Genomic DNA, 18,864 nt, shown 5'->3' on the forward strand with positions numbered 1-18,864 from the left:
TTAGAGTCATTCAAAATTAAGAGCCAGGAATAAAATCTGTATATTTGGTATAATTATAACTCTTTTCTTATTTACAGTTCAAAAAACAGAAAAAAATATGCCAAAATATTAAAAATACGTTTATACATTTAATTAAAAATGTATTATTTTTAAATAAATCAAATATTAAATTATTTATTATTTGATGTGATCTAAAATTTGGTAATTGTCATGACTGGGAAGCACAGTTTGAGAATCTATCAAGGGGTATTCCTATGATCCTCCAGAAAGTATATGTAAAATATTTCATATCATATTTGTGGTGGATATTATTCTGGGGAATGATTTTTCTTAAGTTTTATCAGAATCCTGAAGACCCAAAAAAGGTAAAGAACACTAGTTAAAAAAAAATCTGACATGTCTTCAAAGTATGTCTCTCTGGCAACCTGATACACTTTGCTAAGACTTTGTCGTTAGTGCTGTCAAGTCATTTCTGACTCCTAGCGACCCTGTGTACAGCCCTGCCTGGTCTTTCTGAGCCATCCTCTCACCTTCCTGTGCTGTATCAGACAATGCTCCACTACTATTCATAGGGATGTTCATGGCCAATTTTTTCAGAAGTAGGTGGCCAAGTCCTCTTCCTAGTCTGTCTTAGTCTAGAAGCTCTGCTGAAACCTGTCCACCATGGATGACCCTGCTGGTTTTTGAAATACTGGTGGCAGAGCTTTCAGCATCCCAGCAACACGCAGCTGCCACAGTATGACAACGACAGAAGGTTCCCTGACCGGGAAACGAACCCAGGCCACGGTGGGAAAGAGCCGATTCTTAACACCGATTCTTAACCACTGGACTACCAAGGCTGATTTGCTAACGCTTACTGTTTTAAAAATCAAACACTTCACACAAATCCAAGTTTACTCAATTTTATGCACATTGATTTCAAGCTGAAATACAGTAGACCAATAATTTATGCCCTCATTCAACATGCTAGTGTTATATAATGAGAAAAAAAGAAGTTTCAACACACAGTTATCCCTGGGTCTGTTTCTTAGGAAGTCACCAAGTGACCTTAAATCACTTCTTTTAAAAGTTGCCCCAAAACTCCCTTCTGAATTATTAAATACACTTTTAATTTATTGCAAAAAAAGGAAATTCTCAAGAAGTTTTTGCAGAACACTAAACTATTTGATTAAAATTAAAGAACCAGCATACACGACTTGGCATATGTACATCAGGAGCAGTTTATAGGCTTTTTTACAGTTGTTTAAATAGAACATTTATGGGAAAGGAAGGTCAAGAACACAGCCTAGACAACTCACACCTCTTTTGTAGAAACTGTCCTCTATGTTCAATTTGTAATGATGGAACTATATCTAGCTACCCACGTTTTTCTAGGTGAAAATGGCTTCTAAGCCCAGGTGCCCTTACCAGAGTCGATCTGTTGGAAATTTAGAACTGGAACAGAGCCAGTTACCTGTTGGGAATTCACATAAATGGGAAGCAGAATTAGAGATTAAGTGGAAGCAGAAACAGACTATAGAAATAAGAGAAAAGAGACTGCAGGACCCTCATCAAAGATGGAATGGACAGTATTCAGTCTCTGACCCTTGCAGCCAACCCCATTTGTACTTTAGCTAGTTTTAGTAAATTTAATTTCTGACTAGAATAAAGTCTTTGGTCTTAAATCTAATCCCCTTTTATAACACTGTTTCTATGCAAAACCAAATTTGTCAAATTTAACTTGCCTTAATATCATATTGCCTAGCAATGTAATCTCCCTTTAAATATGAGTTTTTATAAATCTTATCTCTTAATTATACTTAGCAGATTATTATATAAACTTCTATCATCTAGGGGTACCCAAGACACCCAATAAACATGAAAAAAAAACTGATAGAGGCAATTTGTACATTGGTAAGATTAGAGTTTAATCCCATGAACAATTTTAAGTTAACCACTGCGTATTGCCATTTCCAGAAGTGTAGATGGGAATGCTACTTTTGGAAGTAAGAAGAGCAAAGAAATAACACTGAAGGAAATTATACTGCCATTCTTCCACAGTACCCAGTAACCCCCATTTAATAAAATAGCCTCTAAGCCTTGGATTTGGAAAAAAAAAAGGCAATTAGAAGTGAAGTTGAACACAGAAGCACAAAACACACGAAGGACAAAAATTAATTTACTATTCCCTGAGAAAAAGAGAAACAATACCAATTACAGCAGAATGTGTACATGAATGTATTGGGGGGAGGGAGAGAGGCAAAGACAACAGAGAGAAGCCAAATAGGGAATTCAAATTGAGAATCAGCTGAGGTACCAAAAACGGGCAAAAAGATTTTTCTATAGATAACAGTTGCAAGACTGTTTTGCTTTTCCAAATGATTCACCTGTCCAGAAAAGAAAAAAAGAATTTAAGTGTTTATTTGAGTAACTAGGATAAAGTGCCAAGCAAAAACAAACATATATTAGATATACACAAAAGCAAACATTCAGTGCTTCAGCAGAAATGTGAATTATATCTTGGAGCCTTATTATCATATTGTTAATATATGCTAGCAAACAACTTGCAGACCCAAGACTTGTTTTACAAACAAGGTAATAAGTCTCATCAACATATGCCAAGACTTTAAAACTTAGTGTCTTTGTTCTAAGAAATGAGTCAATTAACTTGACTCCTGTATATATACTCTAGCTCAGGTGGTGATGATGGGCCTAGCACTTATCTTCTTGAAACTGAAAAGCCATTCTGACTTTTCTTCCTCCCTCATCTTGTGTGTCACACTAAACTGATCACCAAGCCCGGTCAATCAAACCTCTTACATATTACCTAAACGTCTCTGTCCCTTCTTCATTCCTACTACTCTCCTACTTCAGATCCTCATTATTACCTCTCTGGGACACTGCAAAAGCCTAAACAGTTTCTATGTAACTACTGGTCCTTTCTATCCTCTCTCTCCCAATCCTCCTTTCACTATCCATTAGAAAGGCAGACCTGAGCCTGTCCCTCCCAAGTATAAAAACCCTTCAATAAAGTTCAAGCTCCCTAACGTGACATATGAGGCCCTTGAAAATCTGGTCCTTCACAACCTCTCTCAGAATTCCCTGTATCACATTCAAAGTCCTGGCAATACTGCCCTTCTCCCTCATCACCACTCCCTCTTCCCTCCCCCTCTCACTCTCCCTGCTATTTCCCACTTCAAAGCTTTTGCTCCTTCAGTCTGTAAAACTAATAGCCACTCACGTGCTTCCTCCTTTCTCCTCCCATCACAGCCAGTACCTGGAGGCCTCTTACTCTGTAAAATTCAGAGAAGTTGTAACCTTTTCTAAGACACTTTCCCTCTCTTTCTTCAGCTCTGTCAGACTAGGTTAAGTGAACACGCTCTGTATTCTAGAATCCTTGCACATACTCCACTGTTTAACAATCATTGATTTATGCATGTCTATCCTACCTACATAGGAGCTCTATGTATTCCTTATGCTTCCAACAGTGCCTGGCATATACAATAAGACATGCCATAAATGCTGGCTAGATGAATGGATGGATATGTGGAATGTTGAGCTCTACTATGTGAAACCTAGTTTTTTAAATGGCATTAACGTGAGTCCTAAAAATCAGAGAGAATATTTAGTACTTGCAAATTTTTCACCCAGATGCTAAATACATTGATAAAAACTTCTCTTAGTAGCTATCCACTCCTATTCCTTTTGAAAAAAATAGAAGGCAAGTTGGGCTAACAGTTTCTACGTTTTCCTCTATCTTTAAGCTTTTACAATTCAATGACACCATATTTCATGGTGTTTTCTATTTGTTTCTTTGTTTGGTCTATTATGATCCTTCCTATACTTATAAACACTCATTCCTTCATGAACATTCAATAAATAAAGACTATTCAAAAGGATACATACAGGATATATACATCATCTGCCAACTATTTTCTATGGAAATTGTAGCTTTCTAAAATAAATGCTGAAGAATACAAGCTTCCACACCAAAAAAGTTCACAATTCTCTATGTTGCCCCAATCTTCACATTTCTTAAAAATTATTAAAAAGTAATTTAAAGGTAACATACGCCACTCATTATGTTCATTAACAAAATGTATATGCCAGTGAAATGAGTAACTGATACAAGAAAATATGAGGTCGAAAAATAAAAACAAGAATCTGATGATAAATGATACAAAAACTAGCCATAATATATTAAAGACATATAGAAAATTTAACAACATAACTGGTCAACATAGTGAATTCTCTGCAATTTAGTTATGCTATACAAATATTCTAGAAAATTTCCTTTCCTATCACTCACAAAATTGCCTTTTATTTTTTTTCTAAATCCCACAATGTTCTAGCCATACAAGATTATGTATTATTCTCTGAACAGCCTACCACCTCCCCTTTGCACCTACTACCCTAGTTTATGTTACTTTCTCTGTCTGGAATTATTACTTGATCCTTTTTTCCACAGGTCAAATTCTAAGTTATTCTGCAAAGCCCTTATAATATCTTTGTATGCCTTATTCAATTCCTTAGGCAAATATAATCCCTCCTTTCATTTTGTTCCATAACATTCCACTCAGATTTTTTATTATTTATAACATATATTATTTTTATTTTCATAGATTATATATTTACTTGATTGTCTTTCTAATTGAGAGTGTCACATGGAGAAAAACCCTACATTTTATGCATCTTTGAATTCCTAGTGTCTAGCATAATGTGTGATACAAAGTAGGTCCATAGTAAGTGCCCAATACATTAATAAATATTCTCCAAATTATCCTTTACTACCATCCATTAAGGACTGATGTCTTCCAAAACTCAACAATCCATTTTCCAGTTATTCCTATCATTTCAAAATTACATGCCCACTATTAGCCATACAAAATATTCATGAACTGAATATTATTAAGTTTTTAAGGTTAACTATACCAAACAAATCAACAATTATAAAAATCCAAAAACTTGGGGCTGGCCCAGTGGCGTAGTGGTTAAGTTTGCATGCTCCACTTCGGTGGCCCAGGGTGCATGGGTTCAGATCTCGGGCACGAACCTACACACTGTTCATCAGGCCATGCTGTGGCAGTGTCCCACATATAAAACAGAGGAAGACTGGCACAGATATTAGCTCAGGGACAATCTTCCTCACACACACACAAAAAATCCAAAAACCTACATAGCAACCACACATAAGGAAAACTACAAAAAGGAAAGAAAAAAAACTTGATGAATGGAGAGATACACCATGTTTCTGGAAGGGATGAATGGAGAGATATACCGTGTTTCTGGAAGGGAAGATTCAATATTATAAAAAGACCAATTCTTCCCCCTAAAATAATATTTCGTTGTAATGCCAGTATAATCAAAATTGTATTTGTTAGCCCTAATGTTCATCTGGAGAAATAAATACTTGACAATATTTGTTCTTCCACGTACTAAGATGTATATAAAGCCATAATAATTTAAAATAGTGTGGTACTAGGATAAGAATAAACAGATCCATCAATAGAACAGAAAAATATGTCAAGAATACCCAAGAACTTAATCCTGATTCAAACAGTATTTCAAATCACTGTGCAAAGCTATAGATTATTCATAATAATAATAATAGTGTTGAAAAAGTTGACTAACCACGTGGGAGGGGAAAAGTTAGACACATTATCTCACCATACTCTAAAATTAACTTGGCATGGATAAAAGATTTATATCTAAACAATTCATTATTCCTTCTACCCTTACTCCTTGAATACTTTAGTCTTAAAGCCATAAGGTGGGGCCAAGTATGGGAGCATCCATGTTGGGGAGGAAAGGTCAGTCTAACACAAGTGTCAGAGCCCCAGGAGGATTGGCACCAATGACAGTGTTGGGGGTAAGGGTGGAGGTGGTGTCAGAATGAGGTGTCAGACCTGAGCAACATGAAAAGACCAAGCATGGAGGGGGAAAAGGGTAGTGGTGGACTGAAGCTGAGTGTCAAATCCCAAAATGGTGCAAAAGGCAGCCATGCAGGGAAGCAGCAATACCCCAGAGTGAGGTGTGAGCCTGAATGAGGTTAGGATGGCCTCTGCATTAGGGGATGGCAGTAACAGATCTGTTTATACACGAGGGACTGATCAAATAAGTAAATATATTGTGGATAACAAGAGTCAGGTTTCTTACTGTCCAGCACAAGGGCCATAAATATAGAAATAAAAAAATTAGAATGAACCCTCTGTTACTGGATTTGATTTGGAGAAACGACTAAGAGTTTATGGTTCTCTCTCCATATATAGATAGATACAGATATACATATAGATATGTGTGTATGCATATATATATATATCCATGTATTAAATCAGAAGTATCATTATGACCTCGGTCTTTAATATATAAAGATAAGTACAGAAAAAATATAGATGTGAATGTATCTCTGTATATATATACACACATATATTTCCTATCCCCACCGAGACGGCCTGGGAATAGCAATGTCTCAATAGCAATGAGCACACCTAGTGTTTACCGTGGTTTCTAAATACTATTCTCACCTAAAAAGAATCAAGGCTCCTTGGATAAATGGTGATTCCAGGGCTAGGGCAGGAATGATACAAGATGAACTTCAAACATACTGTTGTGGCAGAAGTAAAGAAGTGCTTATAGAATGACAGAAACATGTCAAGAGACACAGAAGCCAGCTTGAAGGGGTCCCACCAGTCAAACCTGAGATCAAATATGAGCATCAAACTAAATGACAGTAATGGGGAACGGCCCATTAAAATAAAACAGTAACATGTAAGTCCATATTAGTCCATACTAATATAAATAATTGGGGAGTGAAGAAAGCTTTTCCTCAAAGTGGAATGCCAACTGATGAATGTAAAAGAAGAAGATGGAATTAGAAAACCACCACTTGCCATCAATCATAGTAATAAATTAATTAAGCCAAGAAACAACAAAGGGTGCTAAAATTAGCTGGTAAAAGGCACAAGGAACAAGATATTTACATATAAAGTACTTCCCCACAAAATGCTTATTACAAAGGGAAAAAAGATTAGCCTCCCAGTGGAGAAACCTTGCCGGCACCACCTTAACTAAGTGATCAAGGTTACATCACCAGTAATGAGAAAAACTGAAATCAGGTACCACCTGTGACAGGATGCAATGAGCAGAGCACAGCATCACTGCTGTGATATTCCTGCCAAAAACACACAGTCTGAATTTAATCATGAGGAAACATCAGAAAAATCCAAATAGAGGGGCATTCTACAAAGTAACTGGCCTGTAATCTTCAGACGTATCAAAGTTATGAATGAAAGTCAGGGGAAGACTGAGTTACTATTTGAGATTAAAGGAGACAAAGATGAAATGCAATCTGTGATCTTTTCACTGTAAAAGGCATTATTTGGAAGACTGGGGAAACATGAATGAAAATTAGAGAAATAATGATGAGGTGTGTGGATTAGACAGTAATAATGCATACTGCTAATTTCCTCATTTGGATGGCTGTATTCTGGTTATGTAGAAGAAAGTCCTTCTTTACAGGAAATACACACTAAAGCATTCAGGGGTGTCCGTATTGATAAAATACTCTCAAATGGTTTAGGGGAGGAAGCGCTCTTTGTACTATTGATGCAACCTCTGTGTAGGTTTGAAATTATTTCAAAATAGAAAGGAAAAGCAAATATTTTTTAAAAATGAACTTTGAAAGTACTAAAAATATATACATTAGTGTAGAGAAAGATTTTCTTTGCATGGTATCAAAGGCAGAAACAAAGAATAGTTGTGTAAATTATTTAAAAATTTTAAACTTCTAAACTAGAAAAAATTAACCTGCAAGAATATCAACAATAAGAAACTTGAAGACATAATGAAAGTTAAAAAGCAAATGTTACATTATGTGCTAAAGCATATACAGCAAGTATATAACAGACAAATATATATAAAAAACACTTTGTAAGAAAAAATAAAACTATTACAATATTAAAATGAACCAAGAGCTATTCAGGATCAATTAACAAACATGAATAACCTTCAAAAATACTTTAAAATATTTTACCTTACCAGTACTCAAAGAAAATCATTCAAATACTGTAATATTTTTCACTAAAAGAATAGCAAAGATTGTTTTAATGGTAATACACAGTGCACTTAATAGGATATAAGGTTATGAGTAATCTCACATATTACTAATGTAGTATAAATTAGAAACTGCATTTTAGAGGACAATTTCACAAAATATATTTATTGAAGCTTCCAAAATGTCATACCCTTTACAAAGAGATTCTGTTGGTATGTACATGCCAAACACCAAATGAGGCCCTTCAACAATAAAGAGTTCCTTAATTAAATTGCAGTTTATCAAAACTAATAATGCTCTGTATTACATGCTAAGTATCCACTAAAAATAATGGTAAAAATATAATTTACTGACACAAGGAGATGTTCAGGATTAATAAGTTTCAAAAACAGACAAAACAATATAAGCAACATGATCCAAATTTTTTACAAGTATATAGCATATGTAAAAATACACACAAAAAAATCTAAAAGGATCTGAAAAGGAATATTTAGAAAAATTTTTGTCTTGCATTTTTCTATTTATTTTTCTGTATTTTCAAATTTTTTTTAATAAATATTAATAGTCTACATTACAAATGCTTAACAAAAATATCTGAAATTTTAGTACTGGCTACAGTGACACTTTATCCCACAGACGGAATAAATCAACAGGTACCTTCAACTGAATGATAACATTGTATTTAAAGGCACACTGGGTAATAGAAAAATCATCTATTGTGCAAAAGAGAATGAAACAATAATATGTGTATACTAAATCAAGAAAGAGATATAGAGGGAGAAAAGCAAACATTAACTACAATTTTTAAAAAAGGTAACAACAGGGGCCAGCTTGGTGGCATAGAGGTTGGGTTTGGCATGCTCCATTTCAATGGCCTGGGTTCGAGGCTTCAGATTGCGGGCATTGACCTACAGCACTTATCAGCCATGCTGTCGTGGCGACCCACATACAAAATAGAGGAAGACTGGCTACAGATGTTAGCTCAGGGCAAATCTTCCTCAGCCAAAAAAAAAAAGAGTAACAACAAAAGTCTTATGTCAGGGGTAGAAAATAATTCGTGGAGGGAAGAGGGGCAAATAATGTACTGTAACAGAATTATTTTTTAAGAAAGGACGAGGGGCAAATAATGTACTGTAACAGAATTATTTTTTAAGAAAGGACGTATGATATGGTAATGAATGTTACACCAAATAATAATTCAATTTTTTTTTTTCTTTTGAGGAAGATCAGCCCTGAGCTAACATTCATGCCAATCCTCCTCTTTTTGCTGAGGAAGACTGGCCCTGGGCTAACATCTGTGCCCACCTTCCTCCACTTTATATGGGACACCGCCACAGGATGGCGTGACAAGCGGTGCATCAGTGCTCGCCTGGGATCCGGGCCCGGAATCCGGGCCCGGGCCGCCAGCAGCGGAGCACACACACCTAACTGCTACGCCACAGGGCCGGCCCCTGATTAATTCAAATTTAATAGAACCTTGATGTCTGAGAAAGAACATAAAAGGTCAGTAATTCTTTTTTTTTTTTTTTTTTTAAAGGTCAGTATGTCTTAAAGGACAAATCTATAAGGATTAAAATGTCATGTAAATGTAACACTACTAAATACCTAGGTTTAGTATAAAAGGTAATATAGTTTTGTTTGTTTATTTTGTACTCCTGTGACCTTAAGAACATATTTTAATAATTGTAGTTTACATTAGTAATTATACTTTTTCCAAATCTCTCTGGAATTTGATGCAGGGCTATAATATAAATTTTTTAATGGAGGCCTATAGTAAAACAAAATACAAAAAAAATTCTTTACAGTCTTAAAACAAAAAAATTATATTCAAATATCAACAAAACAATATCCACTGTACCTTATTGTAACGATCATGTGGAACAGACTGTAAAACGATTGGTTCCATTGTAGAAACATTGGCAAACTGTACCTCTGGAATATACAGGGCGCAAACCACATGAGCCCAACCTAAAAATAAATAAATAAAAATAATGTCATTTTCCAGTTTTCAATAAAGCTGTTTCAAAGATAAATAAAATGATTAACTTTCTAAAGAGATTCCTTAAATGCCCATTTAAGCAAATGCACAACAAAAACATGAACAAATTCTCATTATTGACTGAATAGTCAAACCACTATCAAGCACTTTTAATCATTTCTCCAGTTATTATGTACAGTAACACAAATAAAGGGAAACATTTTTAAATTCAGATGCTGGCACTAACACTTATAAGAGCAGACTAAGTAATTCAACCAACACTACTTCTGAGAACCACTATAAAAATACGAAGTTTTATAGTTGAATACCTAAAATAAAAATTTTAATACTTTAATCTTACAAGTATTTAATACTTTAACTTTAAAAGTATCTTTAATCATTTAACTTTTACATCAATGTCAATATTTTAAATACTAGTACTAATATTCATTATTTTACTATTTCACTTAAAATATTTTAACAATTGATATTAAATGTTAACGTTTCTTTTAATTTTCAAAATGTGACTGAAGATATCAAAGACCTGATATGATAGTGAGGAATTACTGTGCCAAAATTGGAAAAGGATGGAAGTCCAGCGAGAGGAGCACAGCTTCTGGCCACTTGTGCCACCCGGGGACATTGGCCTATTTCTGAGAAAGCAGCCGAGAGGGTGAGAGGTGCTTTTGACAAACTCAGCAGGCTCAAAGTATAGGGATGTATGTCTACAGACAACCAAGGGAGAAGAGGAACTAGTAAACTCCTTTCAGCTGAGACACTACAGGGCAGCAAGCCAGGAGTAACAATAAACTAAAGTACATAGTTGCCCAAAGAGACTGCAGCTGGGCTTTGATCATTTCAACCTCTGAAATTTGCAGAAGCTATGCAATCCTACATTACAAGCGCCCCCAGGCACCAGACAGAAGCAAATATATATCTTCTCTGGAGGAAAACAATTGTCATCTTGGCTACAAATAATTTCTGCTATTAGTTCATTATCATTTTCAGCACAACGAAAAGTACCAAACACATGAGAGATAAGACAACATGAATGAAAACCAGCAGAAACAAGAAAATCAAAACAGATTTGTATTTTGAAGTTCCAGACATAAACATTAAAATAAGTATGCCCTTGGGGCCCGCCGAGTGGCGCAAGCAGTTAAGTGCGCGCACTCTGCTGCGGTGGCCCGGGGTTCGATGGTTCGGATCCCGGGCGTGCACCAATGCACTGCTTGTCAAGCCATGCTGTGGCGGCGTCCCATATACAGTGGAGGAAGATGGGCACGGATGTTAGCCCAGGGCCAGTCTTTCTCAGCAAAAAGAGGAGGATTGGCAGATGTTAGCTCAGGGCTGATCTTCCTCACAAAATAAATAAATAAATAAAATTCTTTAAAAAAATAATAATGATAAGTATGCTTATTATGTTCAAATACACACAACATAAAACTGAAAATTTCTTCAAAGAACTGAAAACTATAATAATAAATCAAATAAAAATTCCAGAAGTAAAAACAAAAATTAAAAAATCAATGGATGGGATTAACAATGGTTTAGACACAGATGAGGGCCGGCCCCGTGGCTTGGTGGTTAAGTGCGCGCGCTCCGCTGCTGGCGGCCCGGGTTCAGATCCCGGGCACGCACTGACGCGCCGCTTCTCTGGCCATGCTGAGGCCGCGTCCCACGTGCAGCAACTAGAGGGATGTGCAGCTATGACACACAACTATCTACTGGGGCTTTGGGGGAAAAGATAAATGAATAAAATTATAGACACAGATGAGAACAGAATTAGAGGGCAACAACAAAATAGGTCAGAAGAAAATATCCAGAATGTTAGCATAAAACACAAAAGTATGAAAAATACAAAAAGAGGAAAGGAGACATGAACAATATAATAAGCAGGCCTAACATGTAATTAAGAGTCCCAGAGAAATGTCCCAGAGAAATATGAAAGAGGCAATGGGACAAAAGCAATATCTGAAATGATAACACCTAAAAACTTTCCAAAACAGAAGAAAGACGACAAGTCATAGACTGAATAAGCACAATAAATCCCAGGATAAATAAAAACAAATTCACACCCAGGCACGCTCCTTAGTAAAACTACAGAAAACCAAAAGAAGGAGATGATCTTAAAACAACCAAAACACAAGTTATCATCAAAAGAATGACTGGATAAATAAAGTTCAAAAATACCTTTAAACAAATTTCCATTAAAGAGAACACCAAACAATTTCTCCCAGGCAACAGAAAAAATAAGCCAAGAAGGAAGTTCCAAGATGAAAAAAAAATGAAACGTGATAAATATGTTTATCATATTTATATGATAAAATAAACACCAGTGTTTAATGGACACTGATGGATAAAACAACAATAATACCATCTTTCACTTAAAATACATATGATGGCTTACATCAAAAATTAAAACGTCATCTGGTAAAGTTTTCAAGGTGTGTAAACATAGCACATATTAAAACTATAACAAAGATTGGGGAAGGAACGGGGGCGTAAAAGAGATCTATACAGTTTCAGGGTTTCTACATTTTGTGGGAAGTGAAACAGTAGACTGAACTTACTAGTATGAAAATTGTAATCCCTAGAGCAACCACTACATACATAAATATTAATATTTGTATATAGAGAAGAGATATGACCAAAAAGGTAAGTGAATGCACCTAAATTTAAATGCAATGCTAATTAACTGCACTATTAAACTGATTAAAATGCAATGCTAAAAAATATTCATATAATCACAAAGAAAGAAGAAAAAAGGGAACAGAGGAACAATAAGAGAAAAAAATCAAGGTTAAGAAGGAGTAGTAGGAGACTTCTGCTTCTGGTCAAGATGGAGTAACAGGGACCAAATTTAGCCTCCTGCATGAAAAAATGCACACTCCCCACTACAAAAAATGGGCAAAATAATTGAGACAATGGTTTTCAAGACACTGGATTATCATCAGGTAACAAAGGACGGCAATCCCAAAGAGACAAGAAACAAATTAGGTGAGCTCTCAGTTTGCCCCAGCTTAATGTCTAGAGAGTTATTCTAGGTCAAGGCACAAAGAGAGGAATGGAGGCCAAGACCAGGACACTCCCAAAGTTTAGGAGATCTGGTGAGACCAAGACAGCTAACACTGGCAGGACGAAGTACCAGAAATGAAACCTCTTCATAGAAAGAACACTCAAAGAGAGAGATTATCCAAACAGCACCACTTGACTATTAAGCAGAGAACATGTGAGTGAAGAGATTACCTGACAGTGGAAAAAGAATCATCCAAAAGGATAAGAAGAAACAGTATCTGGTAGGCACAAGGGCCAGGAACAGTGCCTGTTCCCCCTAGCCAGACTGGAAAAACTCATAACTCACAGGGCATTGGGTAGAATACTCAGAAAGGTCTTGCCTCAGTAGTGGGGAACAATTACCCCCAGGCTAAGCACTGCTCTGGACCCACCTAATAAATCATAACAGCAGGACTTGAAAGGATCAAACTGTTTCAAAGGAACATAGTATTTCAGAACAAAACTCAACAAGATTTATAGAAATGCAAAAATGTCCAGATTTATGTCAGTAAAAATGGTGGAGTAGGCAGCTCCAAGGGTACATTTCACCACAGAGTCATCAAAATATCAAGCAGGAACTGTCAGAACCAATTGTGTCAGGACTCTAGAAAAGAAAACGAAAGGTTTGCAGTAACCAAGCAAAAGGCTAAAGCAAGAAAAAGGCAACTTAAATGAATAAACGAATATGGTAAAAATAAACGAATATGGTAAAGTTGCAGGATACAAAATCAACATACAAAAATCAGTTGCATTTCTGTACACTAACCACGAAGTAGCAGAAAGAGAAATTAAGAATACCATCCCATTTACAATTGCAACAAAAAGTATAAAATACCTAGGAATAAACTTTTTTTTTTTAAAACATTTTTTTTTTTTTATTTTCCCCCCAAAGCCTCAGTAGATAGTTGTATGTCATAGCTGCACATCCTTCCAGCTGCTGCATGTGGGACTCAGGCTCAGCATGGCCAGAGAAGCAGTGCGTCGGTGCGCGCCTGGGATCCGAACCCGGGCCGCCAGCAGCGGAGCACGCGCACTTAACCGCTAGGCCATGGGGCCAGCCCTTTTTTTTTTTTTTAATAATTTTATTTATTTATTTTTCCCCCAAAGCCCCAGTAGATAGTTGTATGTCATAGTTGCACATCCTTCTAGTTGCTGTATGTGGGACGCGGCCTCAGCATGGCTGGAGAAGCAGTGCGTCGGTGCGCACCCGGGATCCGAACCCGGGCTGCCAGTAGCAGAGCGCGCACACTTAACCGCTAAGCCACGGGGCCGGCCCCCTAGGAATAAACTTAACCAAAGAGGTGAAAGATCTGTACACCGAAAACTATAAAACATTTCTGAAAGAAATTGAAGAAGACACAAAGAAATGGAAAGATATTCCGTGCTCTTGGATTGGAAGAATTAACATAGTTAAGATGTCCATACTTCCTAAAGCCATCTATAGATTCAATGCAATCCCTATCAAAAGTTCCAACAGCATTTTTCACAGAAATAGAACAAAGAATCCTAAAATTTATATGGAACAACAAAAGATCCCGAATAGCTAAAGGAATCCTGAGAAAAAAGAACAAAGCTGGAGGTATCACACTCCCTGATTTCAAAATATACTACAAAGCTATAGTAACCAAAACAGCATGGTACTGGCACAAAAACAGACACACAGATCAATGGAATAGAATCGAAAGCCCAGAAATAAACCCACACATCTATGGACAGCTCATCTTTGACAAAGGAGCCAAGAACATACAATGGGGAAAAGAAAGTCTCTTCAACAAATGGTGTTGGGAAAACTGGATAGCCATATGCAAAAAAATGAAAGTAGACCCTTACCTTACACCATACACAAAAATTAACTCCAAATGGATTAAAGAATTGAATGTAAGACCTGAAACTGTGAAACTTCTAGAAGAAAACATAGGCAGTACGCTCTTCGACATCAGTCTTAGCAACATCTTTTCAAACACCATGTCTGACCAGGCAAGAGAAACAATAGAAAAAATAAACAAATGGGACTACATCAAACTAAAAAGCTTCTGCACAGCAAAAGAAACCATCAACAAAACGAAAAGACAACCTAACAATTGGGAGAAGATATTTGCAAACCATACAGCTGATAAGGGCTTAATCTCCAAAATATATAAAGAACTCATGCATCTCAACAACAAAAAAACTACCAACCCAATTAAAAAATGGGCAAAAGACCTGAACAGACATTTCTCCAAAGAAGATATACAGATGGCCAACAGACACATGAAAAGATGTTCAAAATCACTAACTATCAGGGAAATGCAAATCAAAACTACAATGAGATATCACCTCACGCCCGTCAGAATGGCTATAATTAACAAGACAGGAAACAACATGTGTTGGAGAGGATGTGGAGAGAAGGGAACTCTCATACACTGCTGGTGGGAGTGCAAACTGGTGCAGCCACTATGGAAAACAGTATGGAGATTCCTCAAAAAATCAAGGATAGAACTACCATATGATCCAGCTATTCCACTGTTGGGTATTTATCCAAACAACTTGAAAACACCAATTTGTAAAGGTACATGCACCCCTGTGTTCATTGCAGCGTTATTCACAATAGCCAAGACTTGGAAGCAACCTAAGTGCCCATCAAGGGACGAATGGATAAAGAAGATGTGGTATATATACACAATGGAATACTACTCAGCCATAAGAAACGATGAAGTCCAGCCATTTGTGACAACATGGATGGACATTGAGGGTATAATGCAAAGTGAAATAAGTCAGAGGGAGAAGGTCAAATACCGTATGATTTCCTTCATTAAGTAGTAGATAATAACAACAATAAACAAACACATAGGGACAGAGATTGGATTGGTGGTTACCAGAGGGGAAGGGGGGAGGGAGGAGGGTGAAAGGGATAATTTGGTACATGTGTGTGGTGATGGGTTGTAATTAGTATTTTGGTGGTGAACATGATGTAATCTATGCAGAAACAGAAGTATAATGATGTACACCTGAAATTTTTACAATGTTATAAACCAATGTTACTGCAATAAACAAAAACTTAAAAAAAAAATGGTAGGAAAGTTTTGGGCATTTTTACTTTCCCTTGACCCATGCTCACCCTGGGTTCAGCAGAGGTCTTGAAGATAGCACCCAGAGTTCCCAGTGTGGAACCCTAGTTCCTGGTTTCAGAAGGAGCACAACAGACCTTATTTGCAAAGAATTGTGTTCATCTGTTCTCAAGTCTCTGCAGGCTACTGAAGAACTGACACAACATGCTTGTTCTTCTTTTGACAAGCTCAGAATTCACTGGACAGAAAAGTGGTGATTATTCCTCAAATCATTGTAAGGCAGACAAAAAACTCACAGGTGCCTGGAGCAGAGCATTATGGTTCAAGCATACAACTGAGTCCCAAAAGTCTGGGAGGAAAAGCTGGAGACGGTTTCTCTGGGAAACTGGAGCATTCAAAAACAGCTGTGCATTCTAGGGAATTCAGAGAGCAACACACACCCAGGGCAGGATGTATCTTCAAAAAAAGACCTGAGGAGACCCTAAATTTTTATCTCTGGCTCATCTCCAGGTACAGTGCAAGCAGGAAGTGAAAGCTACGTAAGGCACAGTTTTAAACAGACTGGCTAACCACTGAAGGAATGGACCCAGCAGAGCCAATCTGCAAACCCAGAAGAGGTGTTTCTTTTCACTGTTTTTGCTTTTTGATTCTCTCTCTCTCGCTCACTATTTTGGCAACTGATATTCAAGCAAATCTCTGTCAAAACACTAGTTGATTACAAGCTAAAGAAACAGAGACTTTAGAAGTCACAAGTGACAAAGAATACACACTTAACAAAAAGTTTAGAAAGCCATTTTAAAAACAAATAGAGGCAGCATACAGCCAACAACAAAATTAAACCATGAGGAAAGAATTTACTTTCCAGAATTAACACATCATAATATTCCATATGTCCAGTTTTCAAGAAAGACTAAGTAACAAAGCATGAAAAGAAAAAGAAAGTATAGCTCATTCACAGGAGAAATTAATAGAATCTGTCACTGCAGAAGCACAGACATTGGACTTACCAGGCAAAGACTTTAAATTAGCTGTCTTACATACGCTTAAAGAGCGAAAGGAGAGCACAGACAAGGAACTAAGGGAAACTAGGACAATGATGTCACAACAAATAGAGAACATCAATAAAGAGAAATTATAAAAAGGAACCAAACAGAAATTCTGGAGCTGAAAATTATAATAACTGAAGTGAAAAATACACTAGAGAATTTCAACAGTAGGTCCGAGTAGGTAAAGAAAAAAGTCAGCAAACTTGAAGATAGGCCAACTGAAATTATCTCGTTTCAGGAGCATAAGAAAAAAAGAACAGGAAAAAAAATAAATTTGCCGAAACCTGTAGGACACAGTCATGCCTGCCAACATACACCCAATGGGAATCCCAGAAGGAGCAGAGAAAGAGAAGCAGAGAAAATATTTGAGTAAATAATGGCCAAACACATCCCAATTTGTTCAAGACACAAATCTACATATTCAAGACGCTCAAGAAACCGTACGAAGAAAAAACACAAAGAGATCCACACTGAGATACGTAATAATCACCGCTAAAAGCCAAGGAAAAAAAGAATATTTAAAGCATTAAGACAGAAGCAACTTGTCACATACAAGGAATCCTCAATAAGATTAACAGATTTCTCATCAAAGTCAATGGAGACCATTAGGGAGAGTAATGACATTTTTAAATTTCTGAAAGAAAACAGTCCATCACCCAAGAATTCTATATCAAGCAAGGCTATCCTTCAAATACAGAGAAGGTAAGACGTTCCCAATGAAACACAACGTGAAGGAGTCCGTTGCTAATAGACCTGCCCTACAAGAAATGGTAAAGGGAGTCCTTCAGGCTAAAATGAAAGAACACTAGACAATAACTAAAAGCCATACAAAAAATAAAGAACTCGAGTAGAGGTAACTATAGGTAAAAATTAAAGCCAGCATTATGACAGTTTTTACTTGTACCTCTCCTTTATCTTTCCTACATGATTTATAAGATAAATGCATGAAAAAAATAATTATAGATCTATGTTAATGGGCAAACAATGTATAGGGATGTGTAAAGACAAAATGTATAAAGACAAAAATTTTGGTAAAAACAACATAAAAGGGGAAGGATGTAGCTGTACGGGAGTAGAGTTTCTTATGTTGTTGAAGCTAAGCTGGTATCAATTAGAACAAAGTTATTACAAATTTAGGATGTTAATTCTAATCCCAGGGAAACTAGCAAGGAAATACCTAAAAGATATACACAAAGGGAAAAGGAGGGAATCAAAAGAGAACAATACCCAAAAAATCAATTTAGAAAAAAAGAAGGCAGTACTGGAGAAATTGCAGAACAAAAAGGGCATAAATCATACAGGAAAAACAGTAAAATGGCATAAATGCTTATCAGTAACTACTTTAAGTGGAAATGGGTTAAACTCTCCAATCAAAAGACAGAGATGAGCTGAATAGATTAAAAATATGACCCAACTATATACTGTCTACAAAAAACTCACTATGGACACACAGACACAAATAGGTTGAAAGTGAAAGGATGGAAAAAGATATTCCATGCAAATAGTAATCAAGAGAGATCTGGATGGCGACACTAATATCACACAAAAAGACCTTAAGTCAAAAACTATAAAAAGAGACTAAGAAGGACATTATATGATTTAAAAGTCAATTCATCACAGTGTAAAAGTTATAAACACACACACACACCAAACAACAGAGCCCCAAAATACATAAAGCAAAAATTTACAGAATTGAAAGGAAAA

The 18,864-nt window shown here is 36.4% G+C and overlaps 1 protein-coding gene across 14 annotated transcripts in view; it reads right to left on the minus strand.

Moving 5' to 3' along the window:
- MLLT10 (MLLT10 histone lysine methyltransferase DOT1L cofactor) overlaps positions 1-18,864 on the minus strand; it is a 271,785-nt gene that overhangs the window by 162,000 nt on the left and 90,921 nt on the right. For all 14 annotated transcript variants that reach the window (XR_015549345.1, XM_087420756.1, XM_087420757.1 and 11 more), the window contains one exon: positions 9,891-10,000. Coding sequence is in view for 13 of the 14 variants with exons in the window: in XM_087420756.1 (XP_087276882.1) it covers positions 9,891-10,000 (110 nt within the window). In the remaining variant the exon portion in view is untranslated. The remainder of the gene's footprint in view (positions 1-9,890; positions 10,001-18,864) is intronic.

The sequence above is a fragment of the Ceratotherium simum genome, chromosome 32 (genome assembly GCF_057802395.1).
Source record: "Ceratotherium simum simum isolate JZ-2026a chromosome 32, ASM5780239v1, whole genome shotgun sequence".
Classification (NCBI taxonomy): Eukaryota; Metazoa; Chordata; class Mammalia; order Perissodactyla; family Rhinocerotidae; genus Ceratotherium; species Ceratotherium simum.